General features: G+C 44.2%; 1 protein-coding gene across 6 annotated transcripts in view; it reads right to left on the bottom strand.

Annotated features, from left to right (window-relative positions):
* The window catches only part of LOC147031648 (peroxynitrite isomerase THAP4-like), a 28179-nt gene extending 11367 nt beyond the window's left edge, over positions 1-16812 (bottom strand). For 2 of the 6 annotated variants that reach the window (XM_085866377.1, XM_085866365.1), the window contains exons 1-3: positions 5208-5393; positions 2623-2779; positions 1389-1498 (exon numbers count right to left, since the gene is read on the bottom strand). In XM_085866377.1, the coding sequence (XP_085722503.1) occupies positions 1389-1498; positions 2623-2779; positions 5208-5343 (403 nt within the window). In that variant the 5' untranslated portion in view covers positions 5344-5393. Of the gene's footprint in view, positions 1-164; positions 273-1388; positions 1499-2622; positions 2780-5207; positions 5394-16678 lie in introns of those variants that run through there. The other 4 variants (XM_085866402.1, XM_085866374.1, XM_085866383.1 and 1 more) reach the window with 4 other exon arrangements.
* Between the last annotated feature and the right edge of the window lie 3146 nt (positions 16813-19958).

The following is a 19958-nucleotide window of genomic DNA, read 5'->3' as shown; positions in this document are numbered from 1 at the left end:
TGTGATTTGTTCACAATGAAATAGACAGATAATTATTCAGCATTAATCTATCAGAGGTTTGTACTTCATCTGTGTCCCATTGCCATGATGTCACGAAAATAAATGGCATCGACAATTACGTGTTCTGTTTTTTTTTATGGTGGAGAGCAAATAAATCATCTCACCATGTCATGCACGTCGCATTGCATAATGGAGGATACAACGGACTTTCATGCAGGAGGCCATTTGACCCGTCATGCCTGCATCACATCTGTAATGTATGTTTGAAGTGCCTGCAATTCAGAAACAACTTTAGTGTTGTTGTTGTTGGTTATCTGAATGGAACTAGAAAAATAAAGGACGCACTTCCAGTGCGGCCCGGATGGCTGACAAGCTGGAGTCTTGCTTATGTTACAACAACACATTAATTAAATCTATCAGTTTATCAACTTAATTTCACTGGGGAGGATGGCAGTGATGGGGAGTGGAGAGAACAGTGGGGCACGTACAGGAATATCACCCAGATTTTAAAAATAATAGACAAAAATATTACCAAAGGTCCAATTGCATCTCTCACCCATCATTGGAGGGAACAACCAATGAGCTCTCCCATAATCAATAATTATCCCCAGGTGTGACTGTAAGAGGGTTATGTTCCTGAGGTTTGAGAGAATATAGAGGAAGGTGGGTGCCAGCCAAAATAAACACATCACAATCGAATTAAACATGTAAACTAAATACAAATCAACTTTACAATGAAGTCTCCTACTACGATGAAGCAGATTAAACATTCAGAAGCGATTAAAACTGCCCCCTCACCCTCACCCTCACCATTCCTCCCCTATTAATTTCTTTAAATGTTTTCCTTTGTAAACTGTCAATGTGTTCCTTTTTTATTCAATAATTTTGCAGTCCCTAAACCAGCGAATAAATAAAATTAAAAGAATTACTTTTGTCTATTGTTTTACATTTCCATTCCATTTAATTATGAATGGTGCAAAAGGCTCATGGTGTGAGATAACCATCACAACTCAGCTCAAAAACCATGATTGGTCAACAATAAATGCTGCGCCATCTAAATCAGTACATAAAGAGGTTTCTGCAATTGGTCAAAACCTGTGATATTAAGAGTTCACTGTACAAATTTAACCAGTGATGTATTAAACAACACACACGAACACAATCTGTATGAAGAGACGGCCCCAGCAGTTGAACATTGTATATTTTTATGCATTTTCTAACCCGCCGGAATCAATCAGTATTACTACAAATTTCATCCTCTACGCGTAATCATTTGACCCAAACCATCAGTGCAGCTTAACGACGGGATCACAAGGCACACCACATCTCTTTCTTGATGGTTGAGGCCTCATGACTGTCATATGAAAGGTCACGTCTTCTTTCAGCACCTGTGTTCTGTGCACCAATCAAGGCAATTTGGTCGGTGCCAGCTCGCGGTCGCAAAAATCCAACTTCTCGATGTAGAGGCCGCCCTGTGTCTCCATGGAACGCATAAAACCTGCAAATCAAAGCAGAGTGTATATTATGCAAGATATTTGCACCAAATGTATTGAATGTGTTCTGCATTTCCATGTTGTTGTAAAATGTTTTTAAAAAACCTCTGCGCTGATTTGTTGGATAAAACCATTATAAGAGGCTCATAGTTGTTAAAACTAGTTATTTATATTGTCAAATAATTTTTGAAAGTTTAAATAATAATTGATGAAAAAATTGCACTGTTGTAATTATTTTCATTTCCTTGACAAAATGGAGGACAATCATTTGGTATTCTATGACATCACATGATGTTGCAAATAATTTTGGGTGCTGGACACCAGTAGAGTATTATAACTATAGCTGTTCAGGACAGACATAACAACTTAGTGGGGTGGGGGGGGGAGGATTTGGGAAAAGAGTTGGGGGTGGGGTGGGGGTAGGCATAGGTGGTATGGGAGAGGATTGCAGAAATCATGGCAGCATTGCAGGACTGGGAGATTACGAGATGTTACACCAGCAATAATTGCTCATTCAGCATCGACTAAAGGACTAGCGTTAATTAAACTGTAGCTTCAGTTATCGCAGGGCTACATCAGGCTTTTTGCTTGCATCATTACGTGATCATGCTTGGTGTTGGCTTAATGGCTAGAGTGGTGGGCTTGGGATCCTAGGGTCCTGAGTTCAAATCCTGCTTGGCTGTTGAATTAATACCAAGTTGGGTTGACTCAACCTGTCATCTTTCCAAGGTTGGCAAAATGAGTGCCAGCTTGCTGGTATCCTGTGTCGGAGTGGTGACCTCTCCAGAATTGTGCCCAATAGCCAAGGAGACTGCTCAGGCAGCACCAACACTCTGCCAGAGTATGGTCCCAATGGATGGATGGATTATGTGATCTCAAAATAAAAGGGAAGACAAGAATATAATGGAGTATCTTAATTGCAAAAGTGATTCAGATTTGAAAGCAAGATTACTTTTCCCCAATATATTGGATTCATGTGACATCAGACACTCATTAATCACGTCATTCCCACAAGGTAATTTGCTCTACCTTTCCAACATCGACATGCAATATAACCCAATGTTAATAAACATGTGATATAAGCATGCTAAGATTGCAGTGCACTGCTCTGGTTGCTTCGATGACCTACGCATAATCTAGTAGAGGTTGCCCACAGTGTGTGAAGTTGGCCTGCTCATGGTAGTGGAAAGACTTGATGGTGGGATAGGTTCCTTGACCTAGGGTCTTCGATTCCCAGTGGCCAAGCAGCCATTCGAGATGGGCAACATCTGGATGCAAAGGAAGACCTAGGAAACAGGTGTCAGGAGAGAATTTTGTTTTGTTCTTACCAGTGACCCTCAAATTGTGGATGAGAATTAGACACAAACCACTGGATCTAACGATGTCATTTGAAGATGAACATGGGAAACAGATAATTGTCTTTCCTTTCACTCAATGACAAACTCAATGTGGCAGTGCAGATTATTACATTAAACCCAAAAAGCAGTAGTGGCTTGTATCAAAAGGTGCCACATTTTTCTTCGTCACAGTGACAATTTCCCTTTAAAGTCAGAATCCTTACGAATGGACATGCGTTTGTTGGATTCGCTATATATGCTAGATATCCCTTATTGTCGGGTTTTCCGTCTGTCTGTCTGTGTGTATGTGTGTCTGCAACGCGAGGCTCCACAGCACGAACCAGTGAACCGATTTCGATGAAACTCTGCCAACAGGTGCCATATGGTCTGGGAATGTGCGCGTTTGAATTTCGTTGCCTAGCAACCACCCGTTGCTGTGCAGCGGCCGAAAAACCGCGTACAGTATTTTCAATACTTGTCCTTCAGTTTTTAATGTAGAGAAACGAGACTTCGGAGGTAAACACTTCGAGATATTTAGAAAATTTTACTCGAGCCGATTTTTGATTGAGGTTTTATTTTTCAAATGGTAGTCCTTCAAAAATCGGGTGTCTATTCACTGTCATTTTTATGAGGGGCTTAGGAAAGTGGGCGGAGCTTAGGGAAAGTGGACGTGGTTGATGAAAAGTGGGAGTGGCGTAGGAAAGTAGGAGTGGCGTAGGAAAGTGGGTGTGGCTTATGAAAAATATTGTGTGGCTCAGGAGGTGTGGTCAAACAAGAGCATTGAGAGAAGTTTATCGGGTTTTCCGTGTGTGTGTGTGTGTGTGTGTGTGTGTGTGTGTGTGTGTGTGTGTGTGTGTGTGTGTGTGTGTGTGTGTGTGTGTGTGTGTGTGTGTGTGTGTCTGCAACGCGAGGCTCCACAGCACAAACCAGCAGATCGATTATTTTTCAAATGGTAGTCCTTCAAAAATAGGGTGTCCATTTACCGTCATTTTTATGAGGAGTGCCAGTTGGCAAAATACGCAATAGGAAAAATCTTGCCAGGCAGAGGAACAATTGTATGTGAACCAATACGTCTTGGCAATGAATCTTCGTCGGTGGATCGGTCATAATGAAAAGCATCCGAGCTATCGCTTCGATCCTAGCGAATCCCTCGTCGCCTACCGGCTTGTGTGTTTGTTTGTCACGCTACTGCTACAGTTCTTGGTTGATAACATCCAGACTTGCTGCATAGGATCAGCATGACCTCAATTAATGTATAGGGGTGTCTTTAATGTTTGCCAGTGGTCTTGGGGGGGGGGGGAAGGGGACACAAATTCTCTATGTAAATGTGTATTGTGTAGCACCGCCTCCAGGTCGGAGAGGGTCTTACAAGTCTCCACCATTTACAGTACATTATTCCTGTCCCCACGTTTGCCAGTGCACTGAGGTGTTTTGAATTATAAGCAGTAGTTATGTTTTTGCTTCATGCATGTAACCCAGGTTGTTGCGTTTTTTTTTTGTATACAGAGCTGTCAGTTACCTATACACCGCCCAAGTAAAGGTATGCGTCAGAAGAATGTGTTGCATGCTTGAAGCAAGATCGCCTGTCGGGCGGGTACTCTGCAAATGCATGAAATAAGCTCCAAAGTCATGAATTCCAGAATAATAATAAAAACGTTATTCTTAATCACTAATACAATCAAAAATAGGTGGATAGGGTTGAAAAACGAGGTGACAGAAACCCACTCAACCACCAATATTTGACTTTAACCCATGTCAAAATCTACACGGTTCTAATCCGTGTCAGTTTCAACACGGGCCAACAACGCATCGTGTTCACACTTGCTATATGTGAAACCAGCTTTTGCGCTACATGTGTAACTTTCGACTCGTGTATTGTGCTTATGTCTCACTGCACACATGGTATAACAGGTCACAGGTCACAGCATGCACGGCCAGGCCAGCATAGTTTCATGTTGCATTGCGCCAAAGTTAACTGACCTTCATTTCTGACATGGGTGTTAGAAGAATTATTTAATTATTTTATTTCTTCCATTTCATGGAAGAAAAGAGCTCGCATAGAACACCCTGAAAAACGTTGTATTTAGTTGAAAATTGAACAAACTAATTGTAGAAAATTGAACAGACTAATTCAACTTAACATAATCCAACCCAAGTGTCGCACTGCAACTATGACCCTAATTACACTATTTGAGCGGTCTTGGAAAAAAAATGCATGCTTTGTGCACTCACAAAAATCTAAAACATTGTGAACACCCCCAAAACAAAAACCCCAAAGTCTACATGCAGGATCTTATGACAATTGTACAACTTCATGAAACTGGTGCCATCTTGTTCAAAATGAATAGACACACCACCACTGCTCTAAGATGCATACTGTTCAGACTGCTGTTGATGTTGTTGCCCACGTCCAAGTTGAACCACCAACTGACCGAACGTTCCAAACAGCCAGAGGTCATGCTCCTGGTCTTCATGTCGACGTGCATCTTCTCTGTCCCGTTCTTTCTCAACATGTTTCTCCTCCCACTCCATCAGCAATTTATTAGTTGCCTCTTGTTGCTTACTGAAGGAAAGCAAAGCATTACTCACAGCTTTTTTTTTACCTTGCTATTGCTTGAGCTTCTTCCACTTCATAGGACTGTTACTGTTTCTTCCTGGATTCTCCTGGAAATAGTCAAGAGAAAATTATTTTATATTCATATTTTAAAACTCATTCATTTGTCTGCTGCCCAAATGAATTGTTAGTTGTTTTTTTTTTTTACATATTAGTAGCACTTCTGCAAGTTGCATCTTTCATGGTTGACTATCCACCATCCGCCTTCCTCACAGGCATTAACACAACAGCTGCGTTCACACCGATTGGGGAACAATTTCCACTTCGAGAATTGCATTGCAAAATTTCAATGTCAAAAATGTTTTGTGCATCTTTGATGTCAAACTTTGACTGTGCTCCCCAAAGTTTATATATGTATATACACAATAAGACAGAAACGCCAAATTTTGGTGCCAATTTGCAGTGCCAAATCACATCGTAGCCTCCGGACAATTGGCAGGTATTTACTTTACTATCTGGAAGGGGGCTTAATGTAATTTTTGTGGTGAACTGATGCTTATCTTTCATGAAATTCAGGGGTGAAAATGAGCGTCCATTTCAGTGACATTACCCGTCTTCGACGTATATATATATATATATATATATATATATATATATATATATATATATATATATATATACATATATATATATATATATACATATATATATATATATATACATATATATATATATATATATATATATATATATATATATATATATATATATATATATATATATATATATATATATATATATATATATATATATATATATATATATATATATATATATATATATATATATATATATATATATATATATATATATATATATATATATATATATATATATATATATATATATATATATATATATATATATATATATATATATATATATATATATATATATATATATATATATATATATATATATATATATATATATATATATATATATATATATATATATATATATATATATATATATATATATATATATATATATATATATATATATATATATATATACATATATATATATATATATATATATATATATATATATATATATATATATATATATATATATATATATATATATATATATATATATATATATATATATATATATATATATATATATATATATATATATATATATATATATATATATATATATATATATATATATATATATATATATATATATATATATATATATATATATATATATATATATATATATATATATATATATATATATATATATATATATATATATATATATATATATATATATATATATATATATATATATATATACATATATATATATATATATATATATATACATATATATATATATATATATATATATATATATATATATATATATATATATATATATATATATATATATATATATATATATATATATATATATATATATATATATATATATATATATATATATATATATATATATATATATATATATATATATATATATATATATATATATATATATATATATATACACATATATATATATATACATATATATATATATATATATATATATATATATATATATATATATATATATATATATATATATACACACACACACACACACATATGGTCTCGGCTCGTGGAAGAGCTAGGACACAGAACAGATCAGGACACAACATAACAAAGGGAACAGCAGGGGAAAGGGGAAACACCAACGGCAGGGTGGAGGTAGAAAGTTGACGGAGGGATGCAGGTAGTGATGAAGAGTAGGGGAAAACGCAAGGGGAAGACAAGATGGATACATAAGCAAAATTTGGGAGTGGTGGGGGTGTTTTAACGGGTGCAGAAAATATCATGATTTTGGATGGGGGGTGACTTGAGATGATGGTGAACAGCTGTCTTGAAGACCTGGAGGGAAGAAAGCATTGAAGAGAGTGTGGAAGTTGGTTGCACAGGCAGGGAAAAAGAGGAATAAATGAGTGGAGGTGAGCAGTGGTTCTGGATTTAGGCAGTATCACTCAGAGGGGGTTGCAGGTTATTATTGCTTTATGCATATTATTGCATATTTGCATTATGCAGATACCTGAAGGGGACAAAGCACAGAGAGGGCAGAGGGTGCAAGACCAGAAATGAAACAGAAGAAGGCAGAGAGACCACTGACCTGTCGGCGATGGCGAAGTGATTGGCCTCTCATCTCAGCTTCATCATGAGAGATTCCAATGATCTTAAAAGCCTTGGTTTCCACAGCGTTAAACTTAGCAAGATGTGAGGCTGCAGACCCCACTCATTGGGGAGAGCAATACTCCATCAAGCTGCAGATAAAAGCCTGGTAGGTGTATCGGAGCTCAGGTGTGCCAAGGAAGGACTTTGCACGATGGAGGGGGCCCAGTCAGCGTCTAACTTTGGAGGCCAACTTTGAAATGTGGCTTGCTCAAGAGAGATCATGGCTAAAAGTGAGACCCAAGAGTTTGAGTGACTGAACCTCTTCGAGAGGGTTGTTAAGAAAATAGATGAGAGGATTTGCATTACAGTCCTTTTGGAGAGAGAGAGAGACAGAGACAGAGAGAGACAGAGACAGAGACAGAGACAGAGACAGAGACAGAGACAGAGACAGAGACAGAGACAGAGACAGAGACAGAGACAGAGACAGAGACAGAGACAGAGACAGAGACAGAGACAGAGACAGAGACAGAGACAGAGACAGAGACAGAGAGAGAGAGAGAGAGAGAGAGAGAGAGAGAGAGAGAGAGAGAGAGAGAGAGAGAGAGAGAGAGAGAGAGAGAGAGAGAGAGAGTTCTCAGGATTGAAAGACATATTCCAAGTGTTTAACCAGTTTGTGATTTTGTCAAGGTCTGAAGAGAGGGAAGAGACTGCTGCTTGCCAGTCAGAATTATGAGGGATGTCACGACAGAGAGTGGAGTCATCAGCAGAGAGATAAAGAGGATTTTCCAGAAAGTCAGTGAGATCATTCATGAAGATTAGGAACAATATGGGCCCGAGAACACTGCCTTGGGGTACTCCAGTCTTGACAGGGAGAGGAGATGAAAGGGTTCTGTTGAGAGCCACACTTTGGCTACGAGAGTGGAGGAAGTCAGGAATCCAAGAGTGGACTTGGCCTTGTATTACATAGGCAGACAGTTTGGAGATTAAGGCAGGATGCCAGACTGTATCAAAGGCTTGAGATATGTCCAGAGAGACGGCCCTGATCTCATGTCTGATATTGAGGGCTTCCATCCATTGTTTGGAGAGTCGAAGCAACATGTCCAGGGTAGAGTGACGAAGTCTGAATCTGAATTGATGATCTGAGATGAGTATTTTGGAGAAAAGGAATGATTGTATGTCAAATGCGATGATGGATTCCATGACCTTGCTGATGATTGGAAGTAAGCTAATAGGTTTGTAGTTAAGGGGATTGGTTTGTGCACCTGTTTTAGGTGTTGCAGTAATGTTGGTTGATTTCCAAGCAGATGAAAGATGACCTATGGTAAATGACAGGGTGGAAAGGGCGGAGAGAGGAATTGCAAGAGTTGCAGAGCAGATTTTTAGGACACGTGAGCTGGTGCCATTTGGTCCAGTTGCAGAGTCAGATTTGAGGGTTGCCAGAAATTTTTTCACTTTTTCAGGTGCAAAAGACAGAATTCAGGAGCAGTTGGGTATGACTGGGAAGTAAGAGGGAAGCGTTAGGGATACTAGATTTTGAAGCAAACACGGAATTGAGGCATTCAGCCTTCTTTCGAGCGGAGTCTGCTGTGGTGCCACTTGAAGTGAGGGAATGGATGGAAGGGAAGCATACACTAGAGACAGCCACCAGGTTTTAGAGGAGGGAAACGCATTTAAAAGTTGTCACACAACAGCTTTCCTGGATTAAGGTGGGTCTACATCCCAAAACCTCATCGAGGATGTCAAAATACGGGCATGTTTTGCTCTTGCCGCCCATTTGACTCCTGTTGTAGTCTTTTACCTTTGTGTACTCACAACAGAGATTTTTAAAAATTTGTCCTGGCATTGTACAGCCATCTTCTCAATACCAGACAGTTTCAGCGCATAACTGATCTTTACAAACACTTTACTGTTTCGGGTTGTGCCGTCCAGTTGATCTTGAATTGAAGCATCGGACCAAATTGATAAAAATATCCATGACGTCCTCATTGCTCAAAGTGGATCTTTTTTCCACTTTCGAGCCCATTTTTTGAAGGGAATTGTCAAGAACGGTGAGCTGCTAAGTTTAAGAATAGAAGAGGGCACATAATTTGCGCATGTTCTGGTCGCGGGTCAAAGGTCGTTCCGTTTTTAGCGATGAGTGCACCGATCCACCAACCTGGCAACATGGGTCCAACGCAACCTAGGAAGTGTTCACGCGAACGCTTTCGACAAGGGTCAGAATTCTCTTCACTGGTCGAGAGCTCTTAACCCACCTCCTGATCAGGGTCAATTTTTGACACGGGAGGGAATTCTCTACACTGGTTGAGAGCTCTTAACCCACCTCCCGAGCAGGGTTGATTTTGACAAGGGTGGGGCATCGTTGTCAGTCTGATTGTTTGAACTTCACATCACAAGTGGCGACGAGGTGGAGAACTATCCGTGTCTCAATGGCGACTGTCGGCATTCTCCATGAATACTCCGATGGGGGAGTACTGGGCGGATTTTGTCGAGAGGATGGACCAGTATTTCGTAGCCAACAACATGGCGGCTGTTGGTGATTCCGTCTGTCGTCGTGCTGTGTTGTTGCCTATGTGCGGGCAGAAGGTGTACGGACTCATCAAAAACCTGCTGCCACCACGGCGACCTACCGACAAGTCATTTGAAGAACTCTGTGAGCTCGTCAAGCTACACTTCAACCCGAAAGCTGGTCTAATCATATTGAGGTATACGTTTTATACACACACTAGTCAGGAAAATCAGGACATTTCCAGTTTTGCCACTGATCTGTGCCGTTTAGCAGAACCGTGTCAGTTTGGTGCTGTGCTTGATGAGCGCTCCGAGACTTTTTTGTGATTGGGGTAAATGTCATGTCATCTTACGAAAACTCCTTGCTCAAGAAGACGACGTTGACCTCGGAAAAGCAGTGAAGATTGCACAGAGATGTATGACGACTGCTGAAAAGCTGAAGATCTCGTCAAAGAGCCAGAACTCTTCAAGTGTTGATACTGTTAATAAGATTGCTCAATCTTCGTGTAAGGCTACACCAAAGCCGGTTGTACGTTTGAAACCTGCTTCATCCATAGCGAGAGGTCTCAAGAGCTTGTGATGTCGTGAAGTACAAACAATCAGACCGGCCACGATGCACTCACCTTCACGAAGGTTCTATTCACTACACTCAGCTACATTACTGGTCCCATGTGTCACTCATGCGCACACAGCACTCACGTGAAACCTGAGGAAGGGCAATACATCACAGATTCGTTCTACAAAAGACACAGAATCGTGGGACATGGAAAGAACGAGATCGAAATGAGGAAACCACAGCCGAGTGAGAAACGTTTGAATCGCCAAACGACCCAAATTTTAAAGCAATTACCAACTAACTTGTACACCTATTTCCCATAAGCAAACACAACAGCGTATATACACAAACAGGAGCATGCGCTTAGCAGATGGGAAGGGTCAGGGGAGAGCAACAGAAAACGCTGCTCTGTCAAAGCAACAGCCACCACCACATTCCCGAAGTACCTCAATATCCTTCGGATTGTTACGGATTTGGAAACCTTGTCCACACAAACAGCCAGAATCCCTGCAGTTTAGTTATTTCGATAAGTATGTGTATAGTTAGAATCCATCCCCTCTGTCTAATGGGAATTTCGTGTGTGCGCTGTGAGTTATTTTTTTAGTTAGGCTTTTTTTTTCATCTACAACAACAGTGACACTGTCCCGCACTCAACCCGGTCGCTATTGCCCACGTGTTTTTGGCTGAGGGCGTGGGCGTAGCCTCCGTCGCTTCGGATCGAGGCTCCGCTCCAAATAGGGGCAAAGAGCGTTTCCTCCAGCCAATGAGCGAAGGGCAAGCATCGCACGTGCGCCACAGCCAATCAGGGGGGCTGACCACCTCGGGGGTGGCCCTGCCCAGCCAGAGGGAGTGTTCGGCCCGGCCAATGAAGGGAGGCCACGAGTCGCCCAATAACGCCTCGTCCAATCCGGAGGCGAATCCCTCAGAGCGGTGCCCTCGACCCGCGGGGGAGGGGGAGGATAAGAGGAAGTGGCGAGCCGTGGAGAAAAAGCAAGCAAGGATCGCCTCGTCGGAAGCAAGCAAGGTTCGCCTCGTCGCAAGCAAGCAAGGTTCGCCTCGTCGCAAGCAAGCAAGTTTTTCCTCGTCGAAAGCAAGCAAGGTTCGCCTCGTCGCAAGCAAGCAAGGTTCGCCTCGTCGCAAGCAAGCAAGGTTCGCCTCGTCGCAAGCAAGCAAGGTTCACCTCGTCGCAAGCAAGCAAGGTTCGCCTCGTCGCAAGCAAGCAAGGTTCGCCTCGTCGCAAGCAAGCAAGGTTCACCTCGTCGCAAGCAAGCAAGGTTCGCCTCGTCGCAAGCAAGCAAAGCTCGCCTCGTCGCAAGCAAGCTTCACCTCGTCGCAAGCAAGCAGGTTTCACCTCGTCACAAGCAAGCAAGTTTCGCCTCGTCGCAAGCAAACAAGGTTCGTCGCAAGCAAGCAAGGTTCGCCTCGTCGCAAGCAAGCAAGGTTCACCTCGTCGCAAGCAAGCAAGGTTCGCCTCGTCGCAAGCAAGCAAGGTTCGCCTCGTCGCAAGCAAGCAAGGTTCGCCTCGTCGCAAGCAAGCAAGGTTCGCCTCGTCGCAAACAAGCAAGGTTCGCCTCGTCGCAAGCAAGCAAGGTTCGCCTCATCGCAAGCAAGCAAGGTTCGCCTCGTCGCAAGCAAGCAAGGTTCGCCTCGTCGCAAGCAAGCAAGCAAGCTTCGCCTCGTCGCAAGCAAGCAAGGTTCACCTCGTCGCAAGCAAGCAAGGTTCGCCTCGTCGCAAGCAAGCAAGGTTCGCCTCGTCGCAAGCAAGCAAGGTTCGCCTCGTCGCAAGCAAGCAAGGTTCGCCTCATCGCAAGCAAGCAAGGTTCGCCTCGTCGCAAGCAAGCAAGGTTCGCCTCGTCGCAAGCAAGCAAGGTTCGCCTCGTCGCAAGCAAGCAAGGTTCGCCTCGTCGCAAGCAAGCAAGGTTCGCCTCATCGCAAGCAAGCAAGGTTCGCCTCGTCGCAAGCAAGCAAGGTTCGCCTCGTCGCAAGCAAGCAAGCAAGCTTCGCCTCGTCGCAAGCAAGCAAGGTTCACCTCGTCGCAAGCAAGCAAGTTTCACCTCGTCGCAAGCAAGCAAGGTTCGCCTCGTCGCAAGCAAGCAAGGTTCGCCTCGTCGCAAGCAAGCAAGGTTCACCTCGTCGCAAGCAAGCAAGGTTCGCCTCATCGCAAGCAAGCAAGGTTCGCCTCGTCGCAAGCAAGCAAGGTTCGCCTCATCGCAAGCAAGCAAGGTTCACCTCGTCGCAAGCAAGCAAGGTTCACCTCGTCGCAAGCAAGCAAGGTTCACCTCGTCGCAAGCAAGCAAGGTTCGCCTCGTCGCAAGCAAGCAAAGCTCACCTCGTCGCAAGCAAGCTTCACCTCGTCGCAAGCAAGCAAGTTTCACCTCGTCACAAGCAAGCAAGTTTCGCCTCGTCGCAAGCAAGCAAGGTTCGCCTCGTCGCAAGCAAGCAAGGTTCGCCTCGTCGCAAGCAAGCAAGGTTCGCCTCGTCGCAAGCAAGCAAGGTTCGCCTCGTCGCAAGCAAGCAAGGTTCGCCTCGTCGCAAGCAAGCAAGGTTCGCCTCGTCGCAAGCAAGCAAGCAAGCTTCGCCTCGTCGCAAGCAAGCAAGGTTCGCCTCGTCGCAAGCAAGCAAGGTTCGCCTCGTCGCAAGCAAGCAAGGTTCGCCTCGTCGCAAGCAAGCAAGGTTCGCCTCGTCGCAAGCAAGCAAGCAAGCTTCGCCTCGTCGCAAGCAAGCAAGGTTCACCTCGTCGCAAGCAAGCAAGGTTCGCCTCGTCGCAAGCAAGCAAGGTTCGCCTCGTCGCAAGCAAGGTTCGCCTCATCGCAAGCAAGCAAGGTTCGCCTCGTCGCAAGCAAGCAAGGTTCGCCTCGTCGCAAGCAAGCAAGGTTCGCCTCGTCGCAAGCAAGCAAGCAAGCTTCGCCTCGTCGCAAGCAAGCAAGGTTCACCTCGTCGCAAGCAAGCAAGTTTCACCTCGTCGCAAGCAAGCAAGGTTCGCCTCGTCGCAAGCAAGCAAGGTTCGCCTCGTCGCAAGCAAGCAAGGTTCACCTCGTCGCAAGCAAGCAAGGTTCGCCTCATCGCAAGCAAGCAAGGTTCGCCTCGTCGCAAGCAAGCAAGGTTCGCCTCATCGCAAGCAAGCAAGGTTCACCTCGTCGCAAGCAAGCAAGGTTCACCTCGTCGCAAGCAAGCAAGGTTCACCTCGTCGCAAGCAAGCAAGGTTCGCCTCGTCGCAAGCAAGCAAAGCTCACCTCGTCGCAAGCAAGCTTCACCTCGTCGCAAGCAAGCAAGTTTCACCTCGTCACAAGCAAGCAAGTTTCGCCTCGTCGCAAGCAAGCAAGGTTCGCCTCGTCGCAAGCAAGCAAGGTTCGCCTCGTCGCAAGCAAGCAAGGTTCGCCTCGTCGCAAACAAGCAAGGTTCGCCTCGTCGCAAGCAAGCAAGGTTCGCCTCGTCGCAAGCAAGCAAGGTTCGCCTCGTCGCAAGCAAGCAAGGTTCGCCTCGTCGCAAGCAAGCAAGGTTCGCCTCGTCGCAAGCAAGCAAGGTTCGCCTCGTCGCAAGCAAGCAAGGTTCGCCTCGTCGCAAGCAAGCAAGGTTCGCCTCGTCGCAAGCAAGCAAGCAAGCTTCGCCTCGTCGCAAGCAAGCAAGGTTCACCTCGTCGCAAGCAAGCAAGGTTCGCCTCGTCGCAAGCAAGCAAGGTTCGCCTCGTCGCAAGCAAGGTTCGCCTCATCGCAAGCAAGCAAGGTTCGCCTCGTCGCAAGCAAGCAAGGTTCGCCTCGTCGCAAGCAAGCAAGGTTCGCCTCGTCGCAAGCAAGCAAGCAAGCTTCGCCTCGTCGCAAGCAAGCAAGGTTCACCTCGTCGCAAGCAAGCAAGTTTCACCTCGTCGCAAGCAAGCAAGGTTCGCCTCGTCGCAAGCAAGCAAGGTTCGCCTCGTCGCAAGCAAGCAAGGTTCACCTCGTCGCAAGCAAGCAAGGTTCGCCTCATCGCAAGCAAGCAAGGTTCGCCTCGTCGCAAGCAAGCAAGGTTCGCCTCATCGCAAGCAAGCAAGGTTCACCTCGTCGCAAGCAAGCAAGGTTCACCTCGTCGCAAGCAAGCAAGGTTCACCTCGTCGCAAGCAAGCAAGGTTCGCCTCGTCGCAAGCAAGCAAAGCTCACCTCGTCGCAAGCAAGCTTCACCTCGTCGCAAGCAAGCAAGTTTCACCTCGTCACAAGCAAGCAAGTTTCGCCTCGTCGCAAGCAAGCAAGGTTCGCCTCGTCGCAAGCAAGCAAGGTTCGCCTCGTCGCAAGCAAGCAAGGTTCGCCTCGTCGCAAACAAGCAAGGTTCGCCTCGTCGCAAGCAAGCAAGGTTCGCCTCGTCGCAAGCAAGCAAGGTTCGCCTCGTCGCAAGCAAGCAAGCAAGCTTCGCCTCGTCGCAAGCAAGCAAGGTTCGCCTCGTCGCAAGCAAGCAAGGTTCGCCTCGTCGCAAGCAAGCAAGCAAGCTTCGCCTCGTCGCAAGCAAGCAAGTTTCACCTCGTCGCAAGCAAGCAAGGTTCGCCTCGTCGCAAGCAAGCAAGGTTCGCCTCGTCGCAAGCAAGCAAGGTTCGCCTCGTCGCAAGCAAGCAAGTTTCGCCTCGTCGCAAGCAAGCAAGGTTCGCATTGTCGAAGCAAGAAAGGTTCACCTCATCGAAGCAAGAAAGGTTCGCATTGTCGAAGCAAGAAAGGTTCGCCTCGTCGCAAGCAAGAAAGTTTCGCCTCGTCGCAAGCAAGAAAGGTTCACCTCATCGAAGCAAGAAAGGTTCGCATCGTCGAAGCAAGAAAGGTTCGCATCGTCGAAGCAAGAAAGGTTCGCCTCGTCGCAAGCAAGGTTCGCCTCGTCGATGCAAAGAGAGGAAGCCTAGTCTTGCCTGCTGGCGTTCTCATCTAGTCCGTTACCGTGCTGGCTGGCGTCCATGGCATCGATCTTGGTCCCTGGTACTTGGTGCTGCGTTGTTGGCGGCGGGTCCGAGTCCTGCCACCGGACAAGGTCGAGCAGGCTGCACGAGGCGGACAGGTGCAAAGACAGGCTGTGGCCATCGTGTGTGTGTGTGTGTGTGTGTGTGTGTGTGTGTGTGTGTGTGTGTGTGTGTGTGTGTGTGTGTGTGTGTGTGTGTGTGTGTGTGTGTGTGTGTGTGTGTGTCACCAGTCTGTATAAGTAGAAATTGTTTAGTGTTTTTCATTGTACATGGTTTGCATTTCTCTTATTCGTGATAACTCTGCTCTTTGTGTGCTTCCCCTCCCTGATTATTGTTATAAATAAACCCCCGTGTTAAATGTTCCAGTTCGTTGTTCGTGTTTTCTTTCATTGGCCTAGCAAGGTGCGTATTGAGAAATAGTAAGGCCGTTTAGAACCGGTAAGTTGTTCTGTCTGGACCGACGGATCTTGATAATCCCCGTTCGGTTTACACCTGGATCGGGCTCGGTAAACGACCCGTCCTGCCTGAGGTCCGTCGAGGGTGTGACTTCCCCGGTATATTGAAATTTGGCTATTAACCCTACCCCGCGCCATCAGAGAATTGGCGAGCACGGTCCTAAAGTGACCCGTCGACTCCGGAGTTGTCAGGGGTGACGACCTATAAATTCCGGGTGTTCGGTGGGAGACGGCCCTACTGCTCCACCTGGCGACCATTGCTCGCCACCGAACCCCTCCCCCCCCCCGGCCCACAACACTATGACGTGCGTAAGATTAATTAATTAATTAATTTTTTAACCGACGTAAGCTCACGCCAGCCGCTTGTTAATACCACACAACATGGTGAAACTGCAAACGACCTATATGGTTTATCTTACGTTAACAAAAAAAAATATATCGTGAAAGTTGCACTATGAAATAATTAGGACCTTCATTTTGAACGTCCACCGGGTCATTAGGAGATTCAACGAATTAAAAAAAAAAAAAAAAACAAGGGCAAAAGGACGTTTGTAAAAACGGTTAATGTATAAATCAGATCGAACATCCACAGTAACTTTCAAAAAAACAATTTTGAAAACCTTTTTTTCTCTCTCTTCTTTAATTACCTTCCGTTTTCTCCATACAAACTTATTTCCTCGGCTGGAATACCGTCAAAATATATCAGCAAAAGGTAAACCAGGAAGGAACCACAACCTATTTTTAAATTCACGTCATTACGTCATTGCGTCAATACGTCATTACTTCACGACGTGCACGAGAACAACGTGCGGACATTGTTTCACCAGTTTCGAAATCCTCCAAACTTCTCACACACGCGTACATTCTGAGGCTCGTTCGACAGGTAATACATTATTAGTTCCTGCCAATTTTATCGTGAGAACAAATAACCCCAATGACCGGCGATAACAAATATTATAACATGCACGATGCACCTACGATTATCGGGAGACGTAACTTTGGGTTACTTCCGGTTAGCAACAGCCGCCGCCATTTTAGCGCGGTGAAAACAACTCCTTAGCGACGATTTGAACACCACTGCTTCTGTGATACTGTCCGTAATTTTTGTTGTCGAGTCCGTCCAAATGTATGCCTGGTGTTAGCTCAATGGTTCGGGATCCTCGGCTTTGGATCCTCGGGTCCTGAGTTCAAATCCCGCTCAGTTGTTGAATTAATACCAGGTGGGGTTAACTCGACCTGTCATCCTTCCAAGGTTGGAAAAATGAGTACCAGTTTGCTGGTATACTGTGTCGGAGTGGTGACCCGTCCAGAATTGTGCCCAATAGCCAAGGAGACTGTTTCAGCAGCACCAACGCTCTGTGCAGAGTATGGTCCCAATCCCCTTCTCCTCCTCTCCGAATGTCGTTCAACGACATAGAATATCTTCGGCACGATGCTAAACATCCCAAGTCATGGCCACGCATTGAGTATGCTGAATCGTAATGGTACCTGGTCGAAAGCCATGGTTTGTTGTTCATGATATTGGAGTTCCTGAAATGATTTCTTCCTGCGTAATAGAACATCATTGCTATCCTATCTCTTATGACGATCAGAATGTTACAGAGGAGTGGGCACTGTGTGAAAATAGGGCGACAAGAAGTCATTATAACATGGTACCTTGAGACTTTCGAGAAAGGTTCCCGAGAGCATACACATTAAGTAATAGCAAAGATACCCAACGTTGCCCGGGCAACGCTGGGTCCCTCCTCCCACCCCTTCCCCTTCCTCATCCGACCTCAACCCCTGCCTCCTCCCACACAATTCCCTCCCCCTCCGGACTCCCGCCCCTTCCCCTCCTTCCTCCCACCACCCCATCCGGACACCCACCGCACCCCACCGCTTTCACTACCTCCTCCCGCCCACCTCGTCATGTGGGTTATGCATCGTTCAGTAGATTTTGGCAGAATTTTTTGGGCGTTCCCGAAGAGGTTTGTTTTTTTTAATTTTACATTTTACAGAACGAGTATTGTGAAAAAACATTGTCAGATCTGAAATCACGATGAAAAACTCCTATAGGACATATATATATATATATATATATATATATATATATATATATATATATATATATATATATATATATATATATATATATATATATATATATATATACACATGCAATTTCAGTACTTTTGAGTGTCATGGGACCTTTAAGAGAGAAGATAACCACTCCAAGGTCCTAAAGAAAAGAAATAACATCCTAAATGAAAGCCGATCACACAAAAAGGTGAAACAATTCAAACCCAGGCTCGACAGCTTTGAGAAAATGTGCACACCTCTCGGCCATACTGCCGTGGTGTGGGGGAGGATTCATTCATTGCTTTGTAGGCAGTGAAAATATTTTTCAATTCTCTCTTGAACTCGTAGCTCACTTGGCCCATTGCTTTACTGATTCTAATCCTCCAAATAATTTTGCCTTACCAACTCCGGAAATGTCCCCATCGAGAACCAAGCCGAGGTCACCATGCCTACTGCTCACACCATGGGAGCCTTCATCTGCTTAATTCTTTTCATTGCACTCGATGAAGTTACATTTTGGGAAAAAGTCGAAAGAGTGAGGTTTAATGCTTTGGCAATTTCACATTTTCTTGTGTAAATATGGAGGAGGAAGCACACACAGCCTTGATTAACGCTTATAAAAGATACATGCAAAGTTATAAAAATCAGTAATTTCTTTAAATTTTCAGATTTCGCTCCAGTTTTTCGACACTTATTTACTCCACCAGTTCCGATACTCAAATCTGAAGACAGATTTTTATTATATACTTTAATTAGTCCATGAGAGGTCATTGCGATACCAAGGCAAGACAATGTTTAATTACGCCAAGACAAAATGGCAGATTCAGACCCCTGTGAGGTGAACGCGGGCTTACCAAGGGTAAGCCTGTTTTTAGTTTTAATTTAATAAGCCCATTGATTATGTTCAAAAGGGGTGTTTTAAATTTACCCAAACATCCGGTGTACATTCATGCACTCCCTTCGAGTTCCCTTTGTGTGCATGCAGTTTCGGGCCGCTAGGTTTCATGGTTATGGAGGAGACACACTGACATTTATTATTATTATAGATGAGCACGATACGTCGACTTCATTGGGCATCGGATAGCACTACGTGCAGATGTTATTGTGGAATGATAAAAGTTAAAATGAAAATTTTAAAAGCTTCGAAATGCGGTAACTGAGACAAGCAGCACATACAGCACTGTGCTGTACCTATCTCCTTGTCAACATTGCACTCCGTGGAATTGTAATAAATTACTTTTTTTGATTTCGATTATTGCCCTTGGTGATTTTTTTCACCATTAACTAGAACCAACACATCGCTCAGCCTGCACAGAAGCATGGTCGCACCTGCCTACCCTCCCTGTCGCTCCCCACCCCCCCCCCAATCTCAACCCACACCATTAAATTGTCTATTTGTTTACATACATTATTTCAGTCGTGTTCTGTATTGATTTGTTCAATTACCGGAAAAAAAATTAGCCTTTGATGTTTTGTTGGTGATAGGTATACCAGGCTGGGTCTGGCATTTAAATCCCTTCCAACGATGGTGTTTGGGAGGGAGCAGAGGTTCTGTAATTGAGGTGGGTATTTGGTTGGTACAGCGGGTGGAGTCTGGTGGTATGTAAACATTTATGATGTTCGTGTTTTCTTTGTTACCCATTTTAACATTGAAAACTTGAAGTTTGACTGTGTTGTCTGGTGGTAGAAGTGCCTCTGTGGCTTGAGTGATGTCTGTGTATCTAACTGGCTTGTGCATGTGTGACGAAGCCTCAATCTCTGGTGTATCAGAGTATAGTTGGGGATGGTCGATGTTTTGTTTTTCTTGTGTAATTTGGTTTATTATACGATGGTTATGTGGCTTGTTTTTTTTAGAGTGAAGTGTTTTAG

This window comes from Eptatretus burgeri, chromosome 2 (genome assembly GCF_056783735.1).
Source record: "Eptatretus burgeri isolate ZD-2024b chromosome 2, Ebu_testis_v1, whole genome shotgun sequence".
Lineage (NCBI taxonomy): Eukaryota > Metazoa > Chordata > Myxini > Myxiniformes > Myxinidae > Eptatretus > Eptatretus burgeri.
Note: the sequence above shows the minus strand (reverse complement) of the source record. Positions and strands in the feature narration are given on the sequence as shown.